Source organism: Cannabis sativa, chromosome 1 (assembly GCF_029168945.1).
Source record: "Cannabis sativa cultivar Pink pepper isolate KNU-18-1 chromosome 1, ASM2916894v1, whole genome shotgun sequence".
NCBI classification, from domain to species: domain Eukaryota; kingdom Viridiplantae; phylum Streptophyta; class Magnoliopsida; order Rosales; family Cannabaceae; genus Cannabis; species Cannabis sativa.
The window spans coordinates 8,603,630-8,619,472 of record NC_083601.1 but is presented as its reverse complement, the minus strand read 5'-3'; the positions used below and the strand labels follow the sequence as shown (position 1 = coordinate 8,619,472).

Below are 15,843 nucleotides of genomic sequence, written 5' to 3'. Positions count from 1 at the left end.
TTTAGTTTTTGTAACTCTCCTTTCTGAGTCAAATCTCTCTTCAATGTCTCACTACCCATTTAAATGATATAATTGAGTATTGTAACAGTTTCTAACAACTAGAAACTTATCTCATTGATTTTATAACTGTCATATGTAATAACTCACTTAATTATATAATATCAATTGTGATCCTTACTCCTTATATGTTACAATTTTGATGTGTATTATTATACTATATATGATATAATATAACTTTCAACACATAATATATATTAATCTCATATTATAATATGTAATATGTTATATTTAAATATTTAATTTAATTTATATTATAATAAATAATATAACATAATGATCCTCATTTATTTTTAATAATGATGTCTAGTTTTATTATTGGTAGTGATAATTTTACAATGGATATTATAAATGACTCAATAACATCTATATTATTTATTAAATTAAAATGTATAAGATTTGAGACTGGTACAAAGATGCCCATAACAATTGATCCAATGTATATACATGTTTCTTTTGAATGAACTCGGAAACCCACCGATTATTGCATTATAAGTCATTTTAGGTGCTGTAGCAAATAGACAAACTTTCGTGTATGCACCTTGCTAAAAATCAAATTAAAAGTAAAATGATTTGATCCTAAAACTCAAAACACAACGTCAAAATTAAAGTAACTCCCAACATTCTTCTCCTGTGAACTGTGTTTGATCCACATCTAATCGATCTAATCTAATATCTGATCGGTATAAAACGACAAAAGGCAGCCATAAGCCACAACACATGGGTGTTTGTTGGTCCAAAAATACAAGAATCGGTGATAATGAAGACAACAAATTCCCATTTTATATAAACCCAAAAAATATATATATAACAAAATTTAAAAGAGAGACAAGAGGCTGGATAGGGTCAGAATGGGTCAAATGCAGGAGTTGCTGCGAAGAACATGGCGTGATTGACGATCATCGCAATCTCAATATCTCATTATATATTAATTACACCAAACAACACATTCCTCGTGGTGGGAACTCACTACCTTTAATTTCTCTTAATAACCTTTTAATCCCATACATCTATATATATAATTTCAAATGACTACTACTTTCTTAATTATATATAATAAACATAATTACACTACCTCTGTCACTTATTGTCTATTTATTAAATATAATTTTCATCTAATGATGATGACGGTGATGATTACATTTCTTTCCGTTTCTTAATTCTAATTATTCCTACACTAAGTGGGTGGGAGATCACTCATTGTAGTTTCAACTTTGGACCCCAATATTTATTATAACTAATGTATGTATACACTTAGTATTAATTAGAGATTCTTTTATATATATAAACTCATGTATTTGCAATCCTTGCACGAGTGGTGGCGCCTGATATATAAATATGTATATATATAAAAAATATATAATGCTAATGGAATCTTAAAGGAAAATTGACAATATTTTTGTTTATTAATATTATTAGTAATTAATTTTAATTATTATAATTGGAACATGGATGTGATGTTAACTCCAAATTATTATTATGTATTTAACTCCACAGTTTCCAAGATCATACATTTTTGCCATTATATGTGTTGCCAAAATAATAAAATTAAATACGTGAAGTGCATTGTTATGTGCACTAAATTATGTAGTATCACTTTGAGATGAATTTTATAATTAGTTAGTAATTTTTTAAAATTTTTATTAAATTAAAATAAATAAGACATAATATATTAAATTATGCCGTTTGGTAATATTTTTGTTTTTTAATTTTTTAATCACAAAATGAAAGTAAAATTTTTGTTTTTAAAAAATTTATTTTTGAAAAACAAAAATGCGTTCTGTAACCACTTTTGTTTTTCAATTTTAAAAACAGAAAACAAAAGTGTGTTCTGTAAAGTTCATTTTTATTTTTATTTTTTGATTTATTTAAGTATGGTCTAGGTCCGGGGTCAGATTTGGGTTCAAGTCAAAAGCCGGGTTCAGCGCCAGGGCCGTGGGAAGGAGATTTGGGTCCGAGTCTGGTCGTAATCCAAAAGATTGATTAAGAAAAAAAAACTGTTTAAAAAAATATTGAAAGTGATTTTTTTTTGTTTTTAAAATTTTGATTTCTAATTATAAAATTGAAAAGTAAAAACAGTTTTATAGAACATATTTTTGAAAAATATTTTCACTTTTCTACTTTTAAAAACAGAAAATTAATTAAAAAAGTGTTACCAAACGCCACTATAAGTGCAGGTGAATCATGTAAACTTGAGATTTTAGTATGTTTACTAGTATAAAAAGAGAACATATGATATGATTTAATAATAATAATGGAGACGCCGTAGATTGCATAATCATCATTAAACAAAGTCAAAAGATTACTAGAATATGAAAAATAAAGCACATATATACATATTAATGTTCTGAATTTTGATGAAATAGGGATCCGTTTCGTCCGTCAATTAAAATTTCAAACAAGTCACAGTCCTATATATTATCTGTTTGTGGATTTCTTTGGTGTTGATTTTTGAGTACCTGTTTGTATTCATTTTCAACTCCCAGCAGTAGCGTAATACGCTTTAGACATTTTGAAAGCTTGATTTTTAAATTACTCCAAATTTAAATAATTAATAATGTCCAAGATACTATACATTTATATGAATATTTGTGATATACTAGGTGATTGTTACGTGACAAGTCACGTAGTGTTAGTTTTATTTAATATTTTAGTTTTTTATTTTAATTAATAATTAAAATAGTATAATTATTTGAACAATTTGTTTTATAAAAATAAAATATGTGTTAGTATATTTAGTAAGTAAAACATAGTTGTGTTATAATAATGTATGTTATTAATAGTAAAATGTACATTAATATTCTAATTGAAAAAAGTTCTATTATCTCATTTCATATCTAATAATAGCTACACAACTATATATTGATAGACTTTCACATTCTTTGCAAATTACTAATAAGCACCAATAATATTTTCATATTCTAATATTTTTCAACCTTCTCCTCTTGGTGGTAAAATTAAAAATAAAACTAAAAATAAGCACAAACATATAAGGTAAATACTAATTACAGCCCATTTCATCTTTTTTTTTTAAATTATTTTTTTAAGCCCAAGCCCAAAAATCTCTAAGCCAACACAATCAATCTTCTTTTATATTATCTTTTCTAGATATTGTTTAATTTTTTGGTTTAATTATTGGGTTTATTTTTTAACAGGAGATCAAACCTAATCGTTAAATTTAACAGAATATTCTTTTATTTTTAAGTATATTCTGTTAAACCAAGAATGTTAAACCAAGAAATGTCGTTAGATAGGCACTTTTAATATATAAAGATATATCTTAGAATATTATTTATATAAAAATAAATGAATTATTTGATTTATGAAATATGACTAATCATTTTAATAATTAATTAAAATATTTTATTTATATTTAGATTTAATTAACAAATATTTTAGTTACCTAATTTAATTTTTTAAATTAATTGTCAAAATAATTTGACAACTAATATGACACAAATTTTAATGGAAGTCTCATCTATATAAATATAGGGTATTAGTTGCTCATATTCATTCTTCAATCACTAGTATAAAATAGATTTTTGATGTCAGTTCGAGGAACTATTTTTTCTTTTAGAAAAAACTGATACTAGAGACCACCTGAACTCTAAGGTGTCGATTCATAACGAACACCTATAATGACTTTAAGTGCCAGTTACTAGTCTATCACTGAAACAATAACCGAGATTGAAAAACGCTAAAAAATAAATATACATACAAATTAAGTATAAGTGTCTGTTCATAATCGCCACTAAAAAAGATCCTTTTGTGTTGGTTATAAACTAACACTTATACACACTTTTCGGTTATAAATTTAAAAGTGGTTTCGAATCATGATTTTAGTATGAAGACCACGTTAAAGTATGAAAGTTTTTGGTAAATTTAATCATGATTTCTATATTTTTTATGCATACAAATGTTAGAAATCTCTTTACCTATACATTATAAACTAATCTAAGCAAAAGCCCATTCATTTTGATATTGAACAAGATGTTTCTGGTTGGGCTAAAATTATAGTACGTGTTCATGGCCGAGAGTTTCGATAATCCAAAATGGTTTTATACGTGTTCATTTAGATTAAAAACATGATTAATCTCTTTCCATATTCATTTTTCATTTGATCTATAATAGTAACGGTTTGAAAAACCTTGAAAATCTAAAATACTTTCTTATAAAGACGTTTATAGCCGAAAAGTTTTGTGAAATTAAAGTCGATATTTTAGGTGTTTTTGATGTATGAAACATACATGGATATCTTAATTTTTGCATTTAGATTCAGTTGGAATCGATTTCATGAGTTTTTGTTGTCAGAGTTTATATATCTAATCAGGTATAATGGATCCGTTTGGCACAACTTTTAAAAAAGCTAAAAGTTACTTTTTAAAAAAGTTATATATGATAAAAAAAAGTTTGGTACGCTATAAAAAAACAGTTTATTGAAGAAATTATGGAGGAGCTATAGCTAAAAGCTAAAACTGGTGTCATTCGTGTTTTCGGAAGGATGACACGTGGATTTCTAGAGAATTATCAACCACGAATTGCCTGGGCCAAGGCCCTTCCACATAAGAAGGCCTCCTCTAGACGGGAGGTGGGCTCGAGCCCATTTGAAGCCTAAAAGCATCGCCTCCAAGGATGAGACTTACCTGAATCTAGAAGGCTTCTTGCTTTTCGAAAGACGGAATAAGCGAAACCCTCTGCATGAACATTGTGATGCACTTGGAGAGGAATTCCAAGAGGTGCCTCTAGAAGCCCTTTGAGGGGTGCCGTGGCTGCCCTCTGACTCCCAATCCCACCAATTCAGACTTTGTCTCCTATATCCGAACATGATAATGCGTACACTACCAAAAGGAATACATCCTCTTTGTCCAATGATGCTTATCTAAAATTTTTGTCTGCTGTGGAAGTACTCGCGTGTGACACCTGTCCAGAACGCGTGGGCCCCATCTGTACAGACACCTTCGCCCCACGAGCTAGAATCATGCAGTGGGCCTCAAGTAATGTATTTCATATATTTATCCCAATAGTGGGCATAGTTTTTACAATAACCATAACAGGTCACGGGTATGCCCAGATCTTGATCTTAGCTTATAATTACCTCTTTTTACCTACAAGAAAATGGGGATGGGGAAACTCTAGGTATATTTTCTTTAGAATTTCTTCTTCGCAAAGTAAGGGAAACAGCTATAGTGATATATTAGGATTCTTCAACTTGTAAGACTTCATTATAATACATTAAAAGCCTTTAGGCTAATACATTGTAATGATCGCCTTTAGGCAATTAGCGTTAATTATTAATTTTTTTTTATAATTATTCATGAATTTATTTAATTTTGGGTCCCATTATTAAAAGTGGGCACTAGAGTTATAATTTTTCCATTCCAGGGATATTATTAAACTCTATGGGTATTATTTGTGTTAGATATGAATTGTGCTATTTTTATCATTTTTGCTCGGCGATGACGAAAAATGCGATGGATGGCCATTTGAGTCACATGGGTAAGTCTAGAATTTTTTTCTTAGTGTGATAAATATTTGAGATAGATAGAATAACATGTTTGAGTGGGGTTATGGATTTTGACCATTTTACCCCGAGGCTTGCATTAGCTTACGTTTAAGCTTTAAGGGCATTTTGGTCATTTGGCGATGGGGATTAGGTGGCTGCTTGGGAGAGTGGCAGCTGGCCACAATGTTTTATTTTAGCCAAGTAAATGAATTATTGAGTTTTATCCTTTTAGAGAAAATAGAGAAAATAAAAAAGAAATCAAGAACTCATCACCCTTCCTCTCTCTCTTGTGCTCGACCACCACACAACTAGCATGAGAAACTTGAATTCACCTCTTTTTTGGAATTTTAACAAGGATTTAAGGAGTAATTAGTGGAAGTTAAGCCCTAGAAAATCTTAATTTATGAACTCCTTAAGTTTTAGTTGGTTTTGGCATGTAATTTTAAAGTATAGGGGCTGTTAGAGTTTGAATGACTTAAAGTTCGATTTTTATATTCAATTTAAGTTAGAAATGGGTTCTTGCAACTGGTTTTTGAGTTTGGTGTGATGGATGCACAAGTTTGAGTTTGAAAACTCAAGCTTAGTTCATCCATGGCATGTTTTAATTCTGTATGAATTTCTGAATTCTATTGCTTTGAATATGTTGTGGGAGGTCAATATAGGTGTTCTGGAAGCTTTAGTGAGGTTTGGACATGGTTTGAGCAGGTTTTGGATTGTTTGGAGAAAGCTGGTGTGAACCGGTTAACCAGTTTGCCAAGTCTTGTAAAACCAGTTAAACGGATCTGGGACAGGTTTCCCGAACAATCCATTTCGTCGATTCGTGTCCATTTTAGAGCCATGGTTGGGTAATTCCTTGTTACTTAGGTTTCAATTGTCTATGGCGGAACCTTTAGTTGAAGGTTAGGGTTTCTTGGATTAGGGTTTTGGGCATGTCGTTTACTCATTTATGTTTTGTGATTAGGGCATCCATCCAGCATGAGGTTTTTCGTTCAGATTGGCCAACTCACTTGAATTCGGAAATGAGGTAAGAATAGCATAGAACATATGATATATATATACGAATGTATGTATGTATGTATGAAATATATATATGCATGTATGTTATGCTTAGTACAATACCAACACTTGTATGGAAGTGGTACAGAGTGCATTGGTATAATGTACAATGTTTAAGAGTACTTACGGTGTTACCAGCACAAGTGTGGGAAAGTACAGTGTGTTTGGTACAACACTTAGTCGTACTCAGGGTACGAAACAAACCCTACCAACACTCGTACAATGTCGGTACGCATTGTATATGGTAAAGTGGATGTACCCTAGTAAAGAACATTCTTACTCATTTATTAAGCCTTTTAAATAGGTGTATGAGCGCCTAAATACAAGTCGATATTATATGATTTGTTATACGCTTTACTTACTGAGTCTGACGACTCACAGTTCTGCTTTCATGTGTAGGTAAAGGAAAGGCGAAGGCTGAATAGGAGTGAGCTTCGAGCTAGGATGATGTTGTACATGTCATGGCAGCGTGACCTGGAGTGTTCGGTCTCAAGACATTGGGGTTTTATTTTGTAGTTTCTGTGCGACCTGACTAAATGTATTTTGAATATTTTGTAAAAGTTTAAATACAGGATCCTGACTTTTGTAAATAAATATATAAAAGTTTATAAAGTTTAATAATTAAATCTAAAATTTAAATTTGACACAATTTTAAAGAAAATTTCTTTGATTAGCAAAGATGGCACTGTAGCGCGCCTAAGTATCAGGGCGTTACAATTTTGGTATCAGAGCCGTTGGGTTTGTTTACCAAAAATCGCCACGCCATGTACAATCATCATCAGAGAAAAGCTCGGCTCACAGTTCTATAAGCCTTACTTGTTTAGTATTGCACGTAATTGGTAAAGCATGTTATAAGGAAGTATAGTAGTTTATGATTGTTTATTTTAATGTGTTTCCTTAAAATCCATAAAGAGCGGTATTAAGCTTTTGTGATCGTTGTCTGACCTACCTGACTTATGGGTTTGCAGGCTAAGTCCTACTAAATGGACACCTAACGAAATATAAGGAGTTAGGGTAATAGGGTCGAGACTGGAGGCGGTAAGGGAAATCAAATTCCCAGAATCCCCGTGGATGCAGCAGATGTTGTGGAAGGTTTCAGGGTGGTCGACATGAAAACCCACCTCAAAGCTCCTCTGGACTAAAAGCAAAGATACACAAAAATGCAAGACCGTATTCGACAACACGATGAAGAAATTCTGAGGTTGAGGCAGCAGGGTCCTCCTACAGCGCCTCCACCACAAGTTCAGGCTACTTTAATTCCTACGGTGGCGGCAGAATAACCTGTTGCTGGCAACCGTATGGAACCACTGTACGAGAGGTTTCGCGAGCAGGCACCTCTAGTTTTTCTAGGAGGTCTTGATGTAATGAAGGTTGAGCAGTGGCTCACAGTGATATAGGGAATTCTGAATTTCATGGGAGTCGTTGGAAATAATAGGGTGACCTATGCTACTTTTCAGTTCCAAGAAGACGCGCTCATGTGGTGGGAATTAGTGTCCCTCACTTGAGATGTCACTATTATGATCTGGGAAGAGTTTCGAGATTTATTCAATGCAAAGTATTACAACGAGGCAGTCCGCAGTGCTAAGCAAAAAGAATTTACCGAGCTGGTGAAGAGTGAGGGTATGTGAGTAATAGAATACACAACAAAATTTGATCGTCTGGCCAAGTTGGCTTCGGGTATTGTGCCTACGAACTTCAGTAAGAAGGAGAAATATCTGGCAGGTCTAAATGGAAAAATTAGACACGACTTGGTGATTACTACGAATGAAGCGACATCATATGTAGAAATTGTTGATAAGGCTCTGCGAGCCAAAGGTGCGGTAAAGCTCATTCAGGAGCCCCGAGTGACTCCAGGTGTTGGTGGGACCCCCACTCTTCCTACTCTTGTATATGGTAGGAATAGTGGTGATTCCACCGCTGATCAAAAAAGAAAGGCTACCCTGGCATTTGGTGGTTCGGGACAGAGCAAGCAGTTTTGTGGGAACCGAGGCAGAGGTGGATGCCAAGGTTATTCTTACCTTGAATGCCCACATTGTAAGAAACATCACCCAGAAGAGTGCAATCGGAAGACATGCTTTCTGTGTGGCATGGTTGGGCATTTCAAGAAGGATTTCCCTCAGGCAAAGAAAGAAGAGCTCAAGAAGGATTTCCCTCAGGCAAAGAAAGAAGAGCAGAAGCCAAGGGCAAATCCCGTACCTGCTCGGGTTTTTGCTATCACTCAAGCTGATGCTGCAGCCAGTCATTCTGTGGTGACAGGTCAGCTTCTTGTCAACAACTCTTATTTTACAGTGTTATTTGACTCTGGGGCTACACATTCTTATGCGGCAACACGGATAATTAATCAATTGGGTAGGCCTTGTGATTCTATTGAAAGAGGGTTTGGAACCCTTCTGTTTAGCGGGGAGTTGGTTATCTCCAATAGGCAAATTAGGTCTATGCCAGTTAGGGTCGAAGATAAAGAGTTGAGTGCTGACCTAGTAAAGTTGGAATTAGCCGAATTTAATATCATATTTTGGATGGATTTCTTGTCCAAGTATTCGGCCAGCATTCATTGTAAGCGGAAAATGGTAACTTTTTAGTCGGAGGGCGAAGATCCATTTGTCATATATAACACCTTTAAATCAGATTGTTATTAAATTTTATTTAGACAAAAAATCAGTTCAGGGTCTTATTTGTACTATTTTAGAAAATATAAGGTCCATTTTATTATTTAACAAAACAGAAAGTCTAATTAGTAACTTTTGCAAAATATAGGGTCCAAAATAGTATTTACCCATATTTATACTACAAATATTCCCATATATATTCTTTTTCTTTCTAAAATACGCTTTATTAACATTGAATTGAAATCCAGAAGAAAATCCTTTTCCAAAATACTATGCATGGAGGAAAAAGACTAGCCACATATATAGAAATTAGAATACACATTTCAGTAAATGTGTTCAAGTATAAATGTTTCTATTTTGAAGGACTCCATGAGTTCCTTTTCACCAGCAATAATTAATCACTATACTTATAATATATTTTTTTTAAATAAATATTAGATAACACTCTAATATGTACAGACATAAAGATAGGATACTTTATTATTTTTTATTTTTTTAATGTTTCTCATATTATTATTATTATTATGTAAAAAAATGGGATTTTTAGAAAATTATTAAATTTTGGGCAAAGTTTATACTTGTACTGTCACACGAATTTTTTTACAAAAATAATATATCTTTTATAAAATAACTGTATAACAACAAAATAGAACAACTAAAAATAACGATGGAACAACTAAAAGATAATCGTAGAATAATAGTAAAAACTTAACAAATCACATAGTATAAAAAAAATACACAGCATTTTTTTAAAAAAATAGGGTAAATACCATTTTGAACCATGTGTCTTGCAAAAGTTATTAATTGGACCATCTGTTTCCTTAAATGAAAAATGGGATCATGTATTTTTCAAAATAGTACAAATAGAACCCTGAATTGATTTTTTGTTAAAATATAATTTAATAATAATCAAATCTAAATGTGTTATGATAAAACTATTTATATTTTTTGTATGTGTTCATGTTAAGAATTGTATTCAAGTTGGTTATATTAAAAAATTATCGAAAATTAAGCTCATGGTTCTATTTTTGCTATTTTAAGAAATACAAGGTCTATTTTGTCATTTAACAAAACAGATGGTCTAATCTGTAACTTTTACAAAATAAAAGGTCTAAAATAGTATTTACCCTAAAAAATATAGTATTTTAGAAAAAAAAAATCTACCCTATAATAAAAAAAAAAGTGGAAAATTTTACTATATGGTGTAAAAACGAAAAAAAAAAAATACCATATTTACCTTGCCAATTGCTTTGGATCCGAAAATTTAACCTAAAACATGCAATTTTCGTTAAGAAAAAAAAATAATAAATAAATAAACATGCAATTTATTTGTTTTAATATCATGAGAACGTGCAAATCACGATCGTCTCTAAGGCTCCTGACTTTCCTTTCTTTGGCCTTACGTGTCACGATTGCATAAACTCTTACATTAACTTAATAGACAAATCAAACATTAATCTATTGTCATAAATATAAATATAATATGTACATCTTACAAAAAAAAAATTGAGATATTTTTTTCTTATTTATATGTTTAGTATTTTAAACAAAAAATGATAATTAATAATAAAAAAATACCCCTGATTATATTCGATTATTCTCCCCTTAACAAAATTAGAAAAATTAATTGAATAAAAACAAATACAGGTATGTAGTTATGGTATCCTATCTCCTAATTTGTATTGGGCCTTGTCCTGGGAATAAAAATAATAATAAGTAGAACAAAATTAGATTGAGTGTGTGACTAGTTTCCTAACTACCATTATTATTAATTGAAATCACAATTAAAAATGTCGGCCGCATGCTCCGGCATCCGACATCGTATCGCCGACATTTTGTATCATAATCAAAGGCGGCGATTATCATCTTTGTTCCTTATTCGTTGGATTTGCTAATACAATGTGAAATGTATTTTGCCATTGGATATACTCATATACACATACATATACATGTATGTAATATGTATGAAAGCTGCTGTTTATCTAAGGCAGCAAAAACTGCCATACCCCATGGGGACATCAACTGCCTTTGTTTGTAATAACAATATTACATTATTTCTCTTTTATATCTATCTTTTATTTGCTTTATTTATAATTTTTTTCTTTGTAAAAAATTTATTTGTTTTTATTTTTTTTGGCGTATGATGAAGGGGATTTGTTTGTTGTGGTGAAACTTATCTGAGTAGTTGTAACTTGTAAATATGTGACTTGCTGCCTAATAAGTATGTTTGGGTTCAACTTGGCAATTGTTGTTATTATTATTATTGTGAGGTTGACTATATATATGAAAGATTTATGATGAAGGCAAGTTAACTAAACAATTTACAAGTAATAAAATGGACATGCTTCCTACTGAAGGACTAAATTTCTCTTATTACACTCATTTCATAAATATATATTGCAATTATAACTTATCTATATATAATTTAAATGGTCTAATTTTATTAGCACTATAATTCATGGCAAACTAATAAGTACTTCACGTGATATAAATAATAATAATTACTCTCAAAATTTAATAAAATGATGCGATGTGGTAATGCTGCAAAATTAGAAACTAACAAGAATAATTAGTTTTAGTAAATTAATTTAAAATTCATTTGTAATAGCCAAACAAATATGGTCCTGATATTATTCAGTAGATTAGATTGTAAACAATTAAAGTCCCCACTAACACAAGAAGAGGAACTCTTTGCTTGAAAACTAAAAAGCCTTAAACTTAACCCTTTTCTAATAATAAACTAATAATATAATAAATCCCTTAAAAAAAAATTATAATATAAATACTTAAAATAAAACCAAATCAAATGAGATTCACTTAGGTACGTCTCACTCACCCTCTCTCTTATATCATATATCAAATAAAAAACAAAGTCCAAACAAAATTTTTCTGAAAGAGAGAAAATAAGAGAGCGTGCAAACACGACATAGACAAAGCGAACCACGTTAGAGGAAGGCCTCTTGGTCGGTTGGTAATGTCCTCTAACTGAAGCCTTCACACCCTCTCTCTCCTTCTATCTTCATCCCTTTGAGTCCAAAACTCTCTCTTTCTTATCTTACTACTACTATTACGGCCTTACTATACTCTCTTAAGATTATTCTTGTTCTCTCTCCCAAACCAAACAGAAACACTCCAAAATATCCTTGCTATCTTCTCTTCAGTCCTACGAAAAAACATAGAAATCTTTCCTTAATTTTGTTGTCATGAGGAAACTCTGTCCCAATTTCGACCGCGAAGATGGTCTCGATACTGTCCTCGAGGTTCCAATCCCCGAAGAAATGTTTGCTTCGAAGACTAGTAATATGATATCATGGCAGAACATGAAGGCTTGGATGACATCATCTCATCCTTCCAATATGACCGCACTTTTCGGTGGCCGAAACGCCGAGATCCAGCTCTTGTTAGGAGTTGTGGGAGCTCCGCTCATTCCTATAGCAATCTCTTATGATCACGAACTCATAAGCCGTAACATCAAAGACCATCCTATCGTAAGTACCACATATATATATATATACTTGGATAACCACCAGCCTTAATTATATTCTTACTGATTATAGTATTAATTTGTGTATGTTTAATTAATTATTATAGGAGGCTTCGATGGCGAAGTACATAGTGAAGCAATACACGGCGGCGGTTGGAGGAGAGAAGGCTTTGAATTCGATAGAGAGTATGTATGCAATGGGGAAAGTGAGAATGGGGGCTTCGGAGTTTTGCTCAGGAGAGAAGAATGTAAAGGCCATGAAAGTGAAGAACTTGAGATCTTCTTTACAAGGAGGAGAGATGGGAGGGTTTGTGCTGTGGCAGAAAGGACCGGAGCTCTGGTGTTTGGAGTTGGTGGTTTCTGGCTGCAAGATCAGCGCCGGGAGTGATGGTAAAGTCGCTTGGAGGCAGACCCCTTGGCACCACTCTCACGCTTCTCGTGGCCCACCTCGGCCCCTTCGACGTTTTCTTCAGGTGCTTTTTCTTTAATGTTTCTCTTTCTCTCTACTACTGTTACGTAATAGTAAAAAATATAAAATCAAATAATAACAATTCTATTTACATCTACTGCTTTAGTCTTTAATTAGCTAATTTGTTATTAATGGTTAGATTACGGTTGTTGTTGTTCTTGTTGTTGATGAATATGACAATTTGGCGTTTCTTTATTACGAAAGTTGATGGGACACATTAAAATTAGTTATTTTTCTTTTCTAGGTGCTTGCCATGGTCTTTAATTTGTTGAAATACATATAGCTGGACCCAATACCCCAACAACTAAAGTGTTTTCATTTGGAGATTTCGTAGACTTTACATAGGAAAGTACCAAATTCTAAATTCCATGTTTGTTCATCTTGGTTAACCAACGCCTGCCCCACAGCCTAATCAGTATTTTTTTTTTCTTTACTAAAGAAAAAAACGTGCTTTCACAATTCACACTTAACTTGGTCAAGGGATCCCACAACTACTCTATAGACTTTTGGAGTAATTAGAAATATATGTATATTTTAAAGTCAAACATTCTCGATGTGAATAGACAGCTAAAGAATAAAATATAACAAAGCGATTGTGGAGAATGTTTTTCTTTTCCAGCTACAAAAATCAATTAAAAATAATACTTAGGTACACGTATAATTAGTTAGATACATAATAGATTACACTCACAGATTTATCCATAGTCTCATTGATTTGGATAAATTATTCCATTCGACTGGAGTAGTAGGAAATCTAGTTAGCTGTTGGAAATATCAAGCGCAGCTCAACATATAGAACAAAGCCAGCTATTATTATCATCTCAAATAATGGTTAATAATATTAATATAGAAAGAAAAGAAAAAAAATATTGGGTACATTATTGTATATTAATAATTGAATTTTATATTGAAACAGGGTCTTGATCCAAGGTCTACAGCAAATTTGTTCTCCAACTCAGTTTGTGTTGGTGAAAAAGCAATAAACGACGAAGATTGTTTCATCCTAAAACTGGAAGCCGATTCATCAACTCTAAAAGCAAGAAGCAGCAACAATGTCGAGATAATACGACACACTATATGGGGCTACTTCAGCCAGAGAACAGGTCTCTTGGCACAACTCGAAGACTCTCATCTCCTCAGAATCAAAGCCACCGGAAACAACGACAACATATTCTGGGAAACGACAATGGTGTCTTTGATACATGATTACCGAACCATCGACGGTGTGAACATCGCTCACTCTGGCAAAACCACTGTCTCCCTATTTAGATTCGGCGAAAACTCGACGGGCCATTCCAGGACGAGAATGGAGGAGGTTTGGGAGATTGAAGAAGTTGATTTTAACATAAAGGGACTTTCAATGGAGTGTTTCTTGCCTCCTGGTGATCTTAAGAAAGAGGAAGAAGGTTGTGGTTTAGTGACTAGTAGTACTAATCCAAAGTTACCCTTCAAAATTCGATCAGCTTCTTCTAGGATTAGTGCATCTAAAGTGGCCGCCATTGATTTGGATGAGGAAGATGATGATCATCATGATGATCAAGAGAACTTTGTTAGTACTAGTGATGAAGATGAATCAGTGTAAATTCTTTTGGTTTCGTTGGTTTCTAATTTTTGTACATAGCACATATATAAAATAGCCTTCATTCCATCATTGTATTATTTATACAAGTTTTTGGCAATAGATGAGCATTTATAAATTAGTCATATTTTGTACCATATGAAAATGAAACACGACTTGTGATCTGTGCTCTGTTGGCCTTTTTTGTTCTTCTCTTTCTTCACAATCCATCTCTTAATTGTAAGGTCTCCTGAGTCTCAATCAATTTAGTGTTACAAGTTATGGTTGTAAAGCGATAATGACAATTTTGGTTTTTACCAATAAGAGAGTTTACAAATCAATTATGAAACATTTCATGATGGTGTCTTCATATTTCATTTCTCTGTTTTGTTTTTCAAATTTGGAATTCAATCTTTTAAACATCTGCTTCTCCATTTAGTTTTTAAAACAGAGAACTTGATTCAAAACCATGTAACTAACAACAACAAAATAAGAGTCCTCATCTCAACAGCATCACCCAATGAGGATTAATTCGAAATCACGTCACTCTATGCTCTTTGGTCCACTCAATATCAAAAGCTTTAAGATTATCTGAGATGTAGATTAACTAGACACATTCAACTGGAAGAATTGTTCTACATTCTGATGCACTGAAAACAGTGGCTTATATACACAGAAGAGACTAAAGAAAGCTGATTAATAACCAACCAAAGTTGTTACAAAAGAAGCTGTAGTAACAGACTCTAACCATCACTATTAATTACACTAACAGACATAAATACAGTTAGACGAACAAGTATTCTAGTTAACTATATTATTATCTGCCTTGACATGCCTGAACAAAGATAATTCGAGGGTGTTGATTCTTTACTTATTTGTTATCATCTTTAATTTCTTGTGTGTATGTGTTAGACTTAAATTTGCTCTTACAACAAGCTTAGTGCAGGGTTTGAAGTTTTGATTGTGCCAAGAAACACAATCAAGACTCTTACTTCACATGATTATATCAAGATTCAGGATGTCTACTTCTGCAAATTTTGAATTAGAGAAATTCTATGGAACCACTTATTTCCAGTCATTGGAGAGAGTCTCAAGGGCACGCAATTTAGT

General features: G+C 32.4%; 1 protein-coding gene across 1 annotated transcript; it reads left to right on the top strand.

Annotated features, from left to right (window-relative positions):
- The first annotated feature begins 12,035 nt into the window (after positions 1–12,035).
- Positions 12,036–14,925, top strand: LOC115702183 (uncharacterized). Its single transcript, XM_030629634.2, has 3 exons — positions 12,036–12,710; positions 12,814–13,179; positions 14,092–14,925. Exons 1-3 carry the CDS (start codon positions 12,426–12,428, stop codon positions 14,755–14,757), a joined length of 1,317 nt encoding a protein of 438 aa, XP_030485494.2. The 5' UTR covers positions 12,036–12,425; the 3' UTR covers positions 14,758–14,925.
- Positions 14,926–15,843: the final 918 nt, after the last annotated feature.

Coding starts and splice junctions, on each gene's coding strand:
- LOC115702183 (XM_030629634.2), top strand. CDS start 12,426: ATGAGGAAACTCTGTCCCAATTTCGACCGCGAAGATGGTCTCGATACT. Junction 12,711..12,813: donor ACATCAAAGACCATCCTATC/GTAAGTACCACA, acceptor TAATTATTATAG/GAGGCTTCGATGGCGAAGTA. Junction 13,180..14,091: donor CCCTTCGACGTTTTCTTCAG/GTGCTTTTTCTT, acceptor ATATTGAAACAG/GGTCTTGATCCAAGGTCTAC.